The sequence below is a fragment of the Neovison vison genome, chromosome 6 (assembly GCF_020171115.1).
Source record: "Neovison vison isolate M4711 chromosome 6, ASM_NN_V1, whole genome shotgun sequence".
Taxonomy (NCBI): Eukaryota; Metazoa; Chordata; class Mammalia; order Carnivora; family Mustelidae; genus Neogale; species Neogale vison.
The window spans coordinates 124,610,234-124,622,678 of record NC_058096.1 but is presented as its reverse complement, the minus strand read 5'-3'; the positions used below and the strand labels follow the sequence as shown (position 1 = coordinate 124,622,678).

Below are 12,445 nucleotides of genomic sequence, written 5' to 3'. Positions count from 1 at the left end.
AACCATTTTTCTACTTGAGTTTTGATTTACTGTTTGATGCAAAAATATTTTTAAGAGAGTAGATACCACAAAAAGAATGTAATTTAATAATGACACAATGTTCATCATGAAAAAGGCCATCCAGGGCTGATAAGGAATGTGTCTTGCTTTGGTAGGGCCTTCAACTGAGTCTTCAAGAATAGGTTGGGCTTGGGGAAAAATAATCTGTAGTGATTACAATAACCTTGAGGATTATCAATTAAGAGCTATAAAATGGTGATAGTCCCAAAGTGCAAAAGAGCAGAAATTTTCTGAAGATATATCCAGGCATTATCCTGACATCCTATGTTAGGTGTTGCAATGCCCACCTCATCTGAGGAGCAGTTCCCTCTCAGAGGTGGCCTGTTTTGTGGGCCAAAGGTCACTACCTATTGCTGTGTGGCAGGAAGATTTCTTAACACTGGAGGTCTCCTTAGGAGGGCCATAAATGAAGACATGGTCAAAGTTGGGCTGATAACCACAGTATGAAGGTCAGAGGAGTAATTAACTCACTTACACAGCCCAGTAACTCAGAGAACACAGGGCAAAGTGAAGAGGAAAAGGAGAATAGCATGTGACCAGTCCTACCTGGCTGGAGAAAGTCTGATGGAATCCATGTTGTCATCAACAAGAATGAGATCTTGAAATGTACAACCTGGTTTGACCCCTCTCTTCCAACATCACCACAGCACCAAACCAATAAAAATTGAGAATTAACTAGGAAAGTCAGTCAAAGAGGATTTTTTGGAGGAAGGACTTGGAGAATTTCATAAGAATTGGCTGGAAAGGGAAGAACTAGGCATTTCTTCAGTGAGAATGGGAAGAACAATAGTATAGTGCAGGAACTGTCACTGTTCACTTCAGTGAACAGAAAGGATGGCTCAAAGAGAAAGGATGTGTCCAGGACTCAAGGGACAGACTTCTTTTTTTTTTTTTTTAAGATTTTATTTGTTTATTTGACAGAGATCACAAGTAGGCAGAGAGGCAGGCAGCGGGTGGGGGGAAGCAGGCTCCCCGCTAGCGGAGAGCCCAACCTTGGAATCATGACCTGAGCCAAAGGCAGAGGCTTTAACGCACTGAACCACCCAGGCGCCCCAAGGGACAAACTTCTAAAGGAGGACTTGGACACCAGAATGAGGAGGGAAGATGCTATAGGACAGGAATTAAGGGGCCCCTGTGGGTTCAGGCAGCTCCCCACACTCTCCCCGCCCCACTTGTCATGGTGTCTGAGATGTCCAGGAGGGTTCCAGGTCACTTCTTCAGATGAAGACATTACTCCCTCCAGATTCTTCTTTGAGAAGCAAGCAGTCTGAAGATACTTCTCCCCTCTGGTATTTCTCCCACACAATGGACAAGCCTAAAGTGCTTCACCTAGTACTGCATCTCTATGTGTTAGAAAATTTCCCCCTCTTACCTCTCCAAATACCCAGCCAGCTTGCTCAGTTGTGGACTGACAGGGGGTCTTTCTAGAGTCCTGCATTGCACTCTGTTCTCAATCTGCCAACAAACTCCTGTACCACTGGGCATCTCAGGTACTCATGTGGCCCCTGGCCCTGGTGTCACATTTCCTGGGTGAATGGCCCAGACACAGCTCTGGCCCTGCTTATGTGATCAGTACACATTTATGGAGCAATGAAGGACAATAGAGGAACATCTTAATTAAGTAAGGCCATTTTATTTTATTTTGTTTTATTTTTATTTTCAGCATAACAGTATTCATTATGTTTTCACCACACCCAGTGCTCCATGCAATCCGTGCCCTCTAAATACCCACCACCTGGTACCCCAACCTCCCACCCCTCCCCGCCACTTCAAACCCCTCAGCTTGTTTTTCAGAGTCCATAGTCTCTCATGGTTCACCTCCCCTTCCAATTTCCCCCAACTCCCTTCTCCTCTCTAATTCCCCATGTCCTCCATGCTATTTGTTATGCTCCACAAATAAGTGAAACCATATGATAATTGACTCTGCTTGACTTATTTCACTCAGCATCATCTCTTCCAGTCCCGCCCATGTTGCTACAAAAGTTGGGTATTTGTCCTTTCTGATGGAGGCATAATACTCCATAGTGTATATGGACCCCATTTTCCTTATCCATTCGTCTGTTGAAGGGCAACTTGGTTCTTTCCACAGTTTGGCGACCGTGGCCATTGCTGTTATAAGCATTGGGGTACAGATGGCCCTTCTTTTCACGACATCTGTATCTTTGCGGTAAATACCCAGGAGTGCAATTGCAGGGTCATAGGGAAGTTCTATTTTTAATTTCTTGAGGAATCTCCACACTGTTCTCCAAAGAGGCTGCACCAACTTGCATTTTTACCAACAGTGTAAGAGGGTTCCCCTTTCTCCACATCCCCTCCAACACATGTTGTTTACTGTCTTGTTAATTTTGGCCATTCTAACTGGTGTAAGGTGGTATCTCAATGTGGTTTTAATTTGAATCTCCCTGATGGCTAGTGATGATGAACATTTTTTCATGTGTCTGATAGCCATTTGTATGTCTTGATTGGAGAAGTGTCTGTTCATATCTTCTTCCCAACTTCTTTCAAGATATGTCTCCAAAGGCAAAGGAAACAAAAGCGAAAATAAACTTTTGGGACTTCATCAAAATCAAAAGCTTCTGCACAGCAAAGGAAACAGTCAAAAAAACAAAGAGGCAACCCACAGAATGGGAGAAGATACTTGCAAATGACAGTACAGACAAAAGGTTGATATCCAGGATCTCTAATGAACTCTTCAAACTCAACACACACAAAACAGACAATCATATCAAAAAATGGGCAGGGACGCCTGGGTGGCTCAGTTGGTTAAGCAGCTGCCTTCGGCTCAGGTCATGATCCCAGGGTCCTGGGATCGAGTCCCGCATCGGGCTCCTTGCTCGGCAGGGAGCCTGCTTCTCCCTCTGCCTCTGCCTGCCTCTCTGTCTGCCTGTGCTCGCTCTCTCTCCCTCTCTCTCTCTGACAAATAAATAAATAAAATCTTTAAAAAAAAAATGGGCAGAAGTAAGGCCATTTTAAATTTGTTAACTGATACCGTTTCACCTATCATTTAATATCATTTGTAAGTTATCTTTCTTTTTTCTTTTGCTTAAAACAACAGAAAGTTATTCTCCCACTTCAGGGATTGTTCCTTTTGGAGGTTTGAGCAAGAATCTGTTCATTGCCCCTCTCTTAACTTTGTTTTTTTTTAAGATTTTATTTATTTGACAGAGAGAGATCATAAGTAGGCAAAGAGGCAGGCAGAGAGAGAGAGGGAGAAGCAGCCCGCTGAGCAGAAAGCCCGACGTGGGGCTTGATCCCAGGACTCTGAGATCATGACCTGAGCCGAAAGCAGAGGCTTAACCCACTGAGCCACCCAGGCACCACCCCTCCTCCTTAACTTCTACTGGTGATCCTTGGTATTCTATGGCTTGTAGACACATCAGCCCAATATTTTTCCTCCATATTCCTCCACCTTCTTTCGTGTGTGCCCTTTTCTGTCTCCTATAAGGACAGTCTTTTTGGATTTACCATGATCTTATCTTGATTCTATCTTAATCGCATCTCCGTGGGACTTAAGTAATTAAATTAATAACAGAACCACCATTTTCTTATGTCTTCTAGCTCTTGACCTCTCTAGGAGTCAAAAAAACAATCTGAGGTTCATTAGCTATTCCCTCCCCATCTTCTAGCTCCTTGGCAGCCAGACTTCGAAATGTTACCCTATGGAAGGGACACAGTCTTGGACATCTCAAAGACCCAGGTGCTTCTTCTGGTTCTGCCTTTAAAGGCCTACAGAGAAGAAAGGAAGTCTTGCCATAGGCTGATTTGTCATAATCATGGGGGCACAGCAGTCTTTCATGGTTCCCACAGAGATATCATCAGTCCACACAGAGGCCACCCTGCTTATGCATCTGAGAGTTCCTGTATTGGTTATTTATTGCTGTGTAACAAATTATTCCATAATTTAGTGGCTTTAAACAACATAAACATTTATTATGTCACAGTTTCTATGGGTCAGGAGTGTGAGAGTGGCTTAGCTGGACTGAAGGACCTGCTTTTAAAGGTGGCTCACTGGCTGCTGGAGAGAGGCCTCAGTTGTTGTCCATGTGGGCCTTTCCATGGGTCTACTCAAGTGTCCTTGTGACATGGTGGCTGGCTTCCCTCAGATCCAAGAGAGAGAGTGAGGAGGTAGTTGTATATACCATTGTATGACCTAGCCTCAGAAGTCACACACCACCCCTTATGCCACCAGTCCACATTCAGAAGGTGGGAAATTGGGCCTTGGAAGGGAGGAATGTCAAAGAATTTGCCAAAGTATTTGAAAACCACCACAACTCTCTTTTCTACTAGGTCTCCATCCTTCTTCTCCTCTGTCTTTATCTACTTGGTCTCATTATTACTCTGTTCCCACACCTTCTCACCCTTAGGCTTGGAGTCCAGGATCTCTGCCAGAGTGGGGTGTGTGTGATACTAGTTAGGGAAAACAAAGGATTTCATTGGCTAATAAGCAAAAAGCCCATGGTTAGGACTGATGTCAAACAGGGCTTGATCCTAACATTCAAGCGATGGAGCATCTCTTCATCTCTTGCCCTTGCTTTCCTTCATGTAGGCTTCATTTCAGTAAGACTTCCTCCATGTGATGGCTCTCAGCAGCTCCAGGCTGATATTCTACCCCTTTAGTTCCCCAAAGGCTAAAGAACATCTCTTTTTCAATAGCTTTAATGAAAAACCCAAGATTATGTAATTGTGCCAGGTCTAGTGACCTCAGGTTTGATGGGCCAGGCCCATGTTGTATGCCAATCCTGGAACTGGCTGGGGAATATGGAGGTATGAACTGTGTAAAGCACATGGACTGAGTGTTATTATTAGAAGGGGACCAGACTTGGAACAAGCAACCTGGCAGTGGTCTGCAATACTGATGGTGAAGACATAAGGAGATAAAATATATTAACTGCCTGCCTTTCTGCCCGTGGACGCCGCTGAGTAAGCATCGTTAAAGTCTCCCCTCCCACCGCCGTCATGTCTAAGTCAGAGTCTCCCAAAGAGCCTGAACAGCTGCGGAAGCTCTTCATCGGAGGTCTGAGCTTTGAAACAACCGATGAGAGTCTGAGGAGCCATTTTGAGCAATGGGGAACACTTACGGACTGTGTGGTAATGAGAGATCCGAACACCAAGCGCTCCAAAGGCTTTGGGTTTGTCACATATGCCACTGTGGAGGAGGTGGATGCAGCCATGAATGCAAGGCCTCACAAGGTGGATGGAAGAGTTGTGGAACCAAAGAGGGCTGTCTCAAGAGAAGATTCTCAAAGACCTGGTGCCCACTTAACTGTGAAAAAGATTTTTGTTGGGGGCATTAAAGAAGACACTGAAGAACATCACCTAAGAGATTATTTCGAACAGTATGGGAAAATCGAAGTGATTGAGATCATGACTGACCGAGGCAGTGGCAAAAAGAGGGGTTTTGCTTTTGTAACATTTGATGACCATGATTCTGTAGACAAGATTGTCATTCAAAAATACCATACTGTGAATGGCCACAACTGTGAAGTAAGGAAAGCGCTCTCTAAGCAAGAGATGGCTAGTGCTTCATCCAGCCAAAGAGGTCGAAGTGGTTCTGGAAACTTTGGTGGTGGTCGTGGAGGTGGTTTTGGTGGGAATGACAACTTTGGTCGCGGAGGAAACTTCAGTGGTCGAGGTGGCTTTGGTGGCAGTCGAGGTGGTGGTGGATATGGTGGCAGTGGGGATGGCTATAACGGATTTGGTAATGATGGAAGCAACTTTGGAGGTGGCGGAAGCTATAATGATTTTGGCAATTACAACAATCAATCCTCAAATTTTGGACCCATGAAAGGAGGCAATTTTGGAGGCAGAAGCTCTGGCCCTTATGGTGGTGGAGGCCAATACTTCGCCAAACCACGAAACCAAGGTGGCTATGGTGGTTCCAGCAGCAGCAGCAGCAGCTATGGCAGTGGCAGAAGGTTTTAATTACTGCCAGAAAACAAAGCTTAGCAGGAGAGGAGAGCCAGAGAAGTGACAGGGAAGCTACAGGTTACAACAGATTTGTGAACTCAGCCAAGCACAGTGGTGGCAGGGCCTAGCTGCTACAAAGAAGACATGTTTTAGACAATACTCATGTGTATGGGCAAAAAAACTCAAGGACTGTATTTGTGACTAATTGTATAACAGGTTATTTTAGTTTCTGTTCTGTGGAAAGTGTAAAGCATTCCAACAAAGGGTTTTAATGTAGATTTTTTTTTTGCACCCATGCTGTTGATTGCTAAATGTAATAGTCTGATCATGACGCTGAATAAATGTGTCTTTTTTTAAAATGTGCTGTGTAAAGTTAGTCTACTCTGAAGCCATCTTGGTATACTACCCCAACAGTGTGAAGTTAGAATTCCTTCAGGGTGATGCCAGGTTCCATTCGAAATTTATTTGCAACCTGCTTGGGCACAGAAGCCATTGTCTCCACAAACCTTGGTGTAGTTGAACTGACAGTTAATGTGTTGTGACCTGGAGTTCACCATTAAAAGGTCACCCAAGCAAAGTCCTGGAGTTTATTTGGTTATTAATATGATTGTTGGCACATCCTATGCAATATATCTAAATTGAATTATGGTATCAGATAAAATTATAGATGGGATTAAAGCCTGTGTATCATCCATTATCATGTGTAATCAATCAATGATTTAATATTCTCTTGAAAAAAAAATATATTAACTGCCTGGAACTTGATGGGAATTTTTTTTCTGGATTCTTCTATTTTTCCCTCTCTGTATTTAATCATATGATAAGTCCCATAGATTATCCTTTAACATTGCTGGTTGCAACTGCCTCTCCCCTCCAAACCACTGCCTTGTTATGGTCTCTCACTGCTACTCTCCTGGGTTAGGCTGGAGCACCATACCACTGACTCCCTTCCAACTACCTCAGAGCACCAGAACCAGAATCTGGCTCTGGAAGATCCATCATCTCCACACACCTTCCAATGTCTCCTTGGCTACAGAAGAGCATGTGGACAGTTTGTGGCAGAGAAAGCTGGCTGCAGGTGGGCGGTAGAGCTAACTAGCTGGGATGGAATGGAGACGCATGGTAGTCATGGCACTGGGCACCATTGTTCCCAATGCATCTGCAGAAACCACAGCATATATGAAGCTGAAGGAGGCCAGATGGCCAGAGTGCACTGCAGCTTCTCAGTCTCCACATTCAAGCAGCTCCATCCTCCACCTCCCACAGAGGAGAAATGCTTTCCATTCTTTGATCTGAAATGGAAAGTGCCTGGTTAACCTTGCCACGGGGCTCTGCAAGTTATCAGCTTTGCAAGGGTATTCATAGTTAAGCCATATGGAGTCTGATTTCATGCAAAGTCATTTATTTGTTTAAATTTTTATATTTTTTAAACAGTTTTTTAAAGAAAACTTTTAAGGTGCACCTGGGTGGCTCAGTCATTAAGCATCTGTCTTCAGCTCAGGTCCTTGGATCAAGCCCTGAATTGGGCTCCCTGCTCAGCGGGAAGCCTGCTTCTCCCTCTCCCACTTCCCCTGCTTGTGTTCCCTCTCTCACTGTGTCTCTCTCTTTCAAATAAATAAAATCTTTAAAAAACCCAACTTTTAAATCATGGAATATTCCAAACATCTAAAAAGCAGATAGGATAGTTGAATGACCATCACCTAGCTTCAACATTTATCAGGTCATGGCTGGTCTTATTTCGTCTCCTTTCCTACTACTTCTCCCCTCTCCAATTATCTTAAAATGAAACCCAGATATCATGCCCTTTTATCCATAAATATTTCACTGTGTATCTTTAAAAGATAAGAACTCTTAAGATATGTGACCATAATGTCATTATCACACCTGAAAGTTTATTTTTTTAAAAGATTTTATTTGAGAAAGAGAGAGAGTGAGCACGAGCAGGGGACAGGGTCAAGGCAGAGGGAGAAGCAGGGAGCCCAGGCGGGACTTGATCCAAGACCCTGGGATCATGACTTGTGCCAAAGGCAGACGCTTAACCGATGGAGCCACTCAGACACCCTCACACTTGAAAGTTTAATAGTATTTCTGGCAGTATAATCAAATGTTGTTAGTATACACATTTCCCTAATTATCTCATATACTTTTTTGTTTATTTTGTTTTTACGGTTTATTTATCTGAATTAGGATTCAAATGAAGGCCATAGAGTATAATTAGTTGAAATGTCTCTGGAGTCTCCTATTTTTAAAAAAAATTTTTTTAAACATATATTTTTAAAAAGATTTTATTTATTTATTTGACAGAGAGAAATCACAAGTAGATGAAGAGGCAGGCAGAGAGAGAGAGAGGGAAGCAGGCTCCCTGCTGAGCAGAGAGCCTGATGCGGGACTCGATCCCAGGACCCTGAGATCATGACCTGAGCCGAAGGCAGCGGCTTAACCCACTGAGCCACCCAGGTGCCCCTAAAAACATATTTTTAAAAAAATATTTATTTGTTTATTTGAGAGAGAGAGAACATGTGCATGAGTTGAGGGAGGGGCAGAAGGAGAGGGAGAGAGAGAATTGCAAGCAGACTTCCTGCTGATCACAGAGACCAACTCAGGGCTCTCTCTCATGACCCTGAGATTGTGACCTGAGCTGAAATCAAGAGTTGACATGTAACTGACTGAGCCACCCAGGCGCCTCTCTGAGTCTTTTTAAGTCTAATATAGATTATAGGTTCTAATATAGGTTATAGGTTCCCTCTCTGTATCTTCTTTGTTCCTTACAATTTTTGTTGAAGAAACAAGGTTATTTATCCTGTTGTTTCTTACAGTCTAGGTTTTGCTAATTGCATCCTTCAAAAATCCTTTAATATATCCCTCTGCCCCTGTATTTCCTGTAAATATGTGGTTAGAACCAGAGACTTGACCAGATTCTGTGTTGATTTTTTTGGTGAATCCACTTGACAGGTGGTTTGTGTAAGAAGCACAGAGATCTCATTGCTTCTCTATTTCGTGTCCCCTGTCAGTATATATAGTGCCTATGGCACTGGACACTGGGAACCAGAAGTCTGTCACTGATGTCACCCCAAGCCAATTCCTCCACTGCCATCATTTCAAAAAATGGAATTTACATTATCCAACTTCCTCACCTAGTTCTCTTTCCAGATCTCTTTACTAGGGAATCTTGGTCTCACACCTGGAGCCTGCATGCTCCAGGTAGGCTGGGAAAGTTATTTCTTCTTTCTGTGAATACCTTGGAGAAATGGAATTCCCAATGAAGAAATTCCTTAATTCCTTAATTAAATAGGGAGACTTGTTCACAAGATGGCAGACAGCCACAAGTGTGACAAATGTGCACTGGGATGTCTAAGACAATGGTAAGAGAGAGCGCTAAGTGTAAGGAGCTCAAATAGGACCTCCACTGGGATATGTGGTATTGGGGGAAGGGACTCATTGGGCCTAGACATCACGTTCATGAAAGGATTTTCAACTTCTGATGCTATTACCAAAAGAAAGTCATAGAGAGACAGTAATGGGACAGGATAGAATTCATTTTTTACCTTTAAGACTATGCACCATGATTGGACGAGCCTATCTCAGCTACACTATGAATTCAGGAATTTCATAAATACTAATCCTGGAACTAGCACTGCAAAATTATACTGTATTTTTGTGTACTAGCCTATTTGTTACCTCCAGCCATTTAAAATAAACCACAACTTTTGTTCATTGAGAACTGGTCTTTTTTTTTTGGAGGCATCTTAAGAAGAAATGGCCAGGATCACCTTTAAGAGGCTCAGCACTCAGGTGCACCTGGGTGGCTCAGTGGGTTAAGCTTCTGCCTTTGGCTCAGGTCGTGATCTTAGGGTCCTGGGATTGAGCCCCACATTGGGCTCTCTCCTTAGCAGGGAGCTTGCTTCCCCCCCTCTCTCTCTCTGCCTGCCTCTGCCTGCGTGTGATCTCTGTCAAATTAATTAATTATTATTATTTTTTTTGAAAGAGGCTCAGCACTCCAAGGAGGGGGATTTTTTGGACTTTGGAACTTTGTCTCTGAAGGATTGGTAGGGTTTGATTATTGGAGAGAGAATGGCGGATGTCATCATAGGTAAGTGTCCCTCTTAGAGTGAATCAACTCCTTTTCCCAAAGGCATATTCATCCCTTTCCTTGTCCCCACTCCCGTTGAGAAGAAAGCTCTTCCTGCGACATGGGTGATTAGCAGGTCCCCACCACCTACACTGACTCAGTCCTGCAGGCCGCCAGCTCAGGGTGGGATGCCCGGCTGGGACTGCATTGGTGAAGCCCCTGGGAACTGAGATTAGGAAAGACTCAGACTTGCAGGTGGGGGGTGAAGAGGGGTATGGCTCCTGTCAGTGTTGGCCTGGATAAGGGACATTCAGGGGAATTAAGTGGAGTTTAATTGTAGGGCACTGTTGAACTGTTTAATTTGCACCTGAAAAGAACAATAGTGCTGTCCTAATTAATGGAGACAGAGGTTATAAATTAGGGCTTCCAGAGAGGTCCTAGGGTTCACCTTGTCAGGATTTTCTTGTGGGAGGGTTTTGGAGGCTGTCCAGAGAATGACATTTCAGGGGCCTTGTGGGGTTTAGGGTCTGAAGTTCATCCTCCTGCCAGTCCTGGGATGACAGGTGATGTGTCTGTACATCGCTGACTCGGGGATCCCAATCAGTAACTGTGGTGTGTGTGTGTGTGTGTGTGTGTGTGTGTGAGAGAGAGAGAGAGAGAGAGAGAGAGAGAGAGAAACTGCACTTGGGCTTGCACCCTCAAAAAAGGAGAGAGGCCTCCCTCCCCCCACAACCCCCTGCCCTGCCTCTCAAATTCCTCATATAGGAGAAATCGTATGATAATTTTCCAGATTGACTTATTTCACTCAGCATAATACTCTCTAGTTCCATCCACGTGGTTGCAAATGAGAAGATTTCATTTTCTGACGGCTGCATAGTATTCTATTGTATAGATTTACCTTCTGTGCTATGGTGAGTGCTGTGAATTGTGTAGGACTGATGATTCACTGACCTGTACCCCTGGGGCAAATAATACATTATATGTTAATTTAAAAACAACAAAAACAACAACTCCTCTGGCTCCTGCTACCTGTTAAAATAGATCCTGTGGTCAAGCTCTTCAATCAGAGTGTGGCTGAATCTCCCGCTGGGACCAGAGATTCCCAAGGTGGGGGTGGGGCCATGATTCCTACCTTACAGGCGCTCTCACGCTAATGGCGCCACACTTAGAGTGCCCACCAGACCCTAACTGTTGGGCCAGGTATTCACTTATTGGGAGTGATCTGATGGGTCAGGATGGGAACTCCTGGATGCCCGGCAGGTATGACTCCAGCACAGTGGTTGGCACAGAATAGGACTTCATTAGACAACTGTGTGATGAATGAGTGAACAGACTGTATAAGGCTCTTTACCTTTGCTCTATTTTCAGGGCCAGAACCGGGGCAAAGGTGAAAAGGTCTCTAAAATCTTAGGCAATTTTGGGTTTTCATTTCTTTGATCTAGGCCAGGGACAGGACCTGGATAACAAAAAAACATTAAATATTTCTTACACGTGTCTAAGGCAGGGTTTCTCAACTCCGTTGACATACTGTGCTAGATAATTCTTTGGTGTGGGCCATCCTGTGCATTGTAGGATGTTTTGCCTAGCTCCTGAGGTATGTAGATGCAAATAGCAACCCCCACCCAAGCTATTAAGTCAAGTGCCTCCAGACATTGCCAGATGCCTCCATGTTAGAAACAGTGGTCTCGGGGAGTGATTCTCAACTCAAGTGGCATATTAGAATCACATGGGGAGGGGCGCCTGGGTGGCTCAGTTGGTTGGGCCACTGCCTTTGGCTCAGGTCATGATCCTGGAGTCCTGGGATCAAGTCCTGCATCAGGCTCCTTGCTCGGCGGGGAGCCTGCTTCTCCCTCTGCCTGCTCTTCCCCCTGCTTGTGTGCTCTCTCTCTCTCTCTGACAAATAAATAAATCTTTTTTAAAAATCACATGGGGAGCTTTGTAAAATGCGGGTGCCTGGGTCCTACCTGGATACACTCTGCTGTAACTGGTTGTGAGGAGTGGCCTGGGTATAGGAAGTTCTGTAAGCTCTGCTAACCTTCAGCCAGGTCTGAGAGCCGCTGGTCTAGTGCCTGGCAGTCTCCAAGTTGTATATGAGTTACCAAGCTTCACAGCCCACCTCGGTGGGAGGTGAGCTAGATCATTAGTGTGGTTTTCTGATGTGAGCAGTGAGATTCAGAGACCTGTGGTGTTGCCCTATGAGTGGTGGGGCCGGAGTTCAAACTCTGCTCCTCTGACTCCTACCCCAGTACTCTTTCCAAGGGGCAGGGCACACCCTAAGCAGAACTGATGTTGAAAGGGTCCTGGATATAAGTCTTCTGTTTCCCAGTGCTTTTCCCTATCCTGGTCTCTCATCTCCTCACTCACCCTTTAGTTTCCCTAAGTTCCTTTATGCAAAAGCACACTAGCTGT

General features: G+C 44.5%; 1 protein-coding gene across 1 annotated transcript; it reads left to right on the top strand.

Moving 5' to 3' along the window:
• The first annotated feature begins 4,979 nt into the window (after positions 1-4,979).
• LOC122910542 (heterogeneous nuclear ribonucleoprotein A1-like) lies at positions 4,980-5,982 on the top strand. The gene has a single exon (XM_044255165.1). The coding sequence runs from the start codon at positions 5,017-5,019 to the stop codon at positions 5,980-5,982; it is 966 nt and encodes a 321-aa protein (XP_044111100.1). The 5' UTR covers positions 4,980-5,016.
• The last annotated feature ends 6,463 nt before the right edge of the window (positions 5,983-12,445 follow it).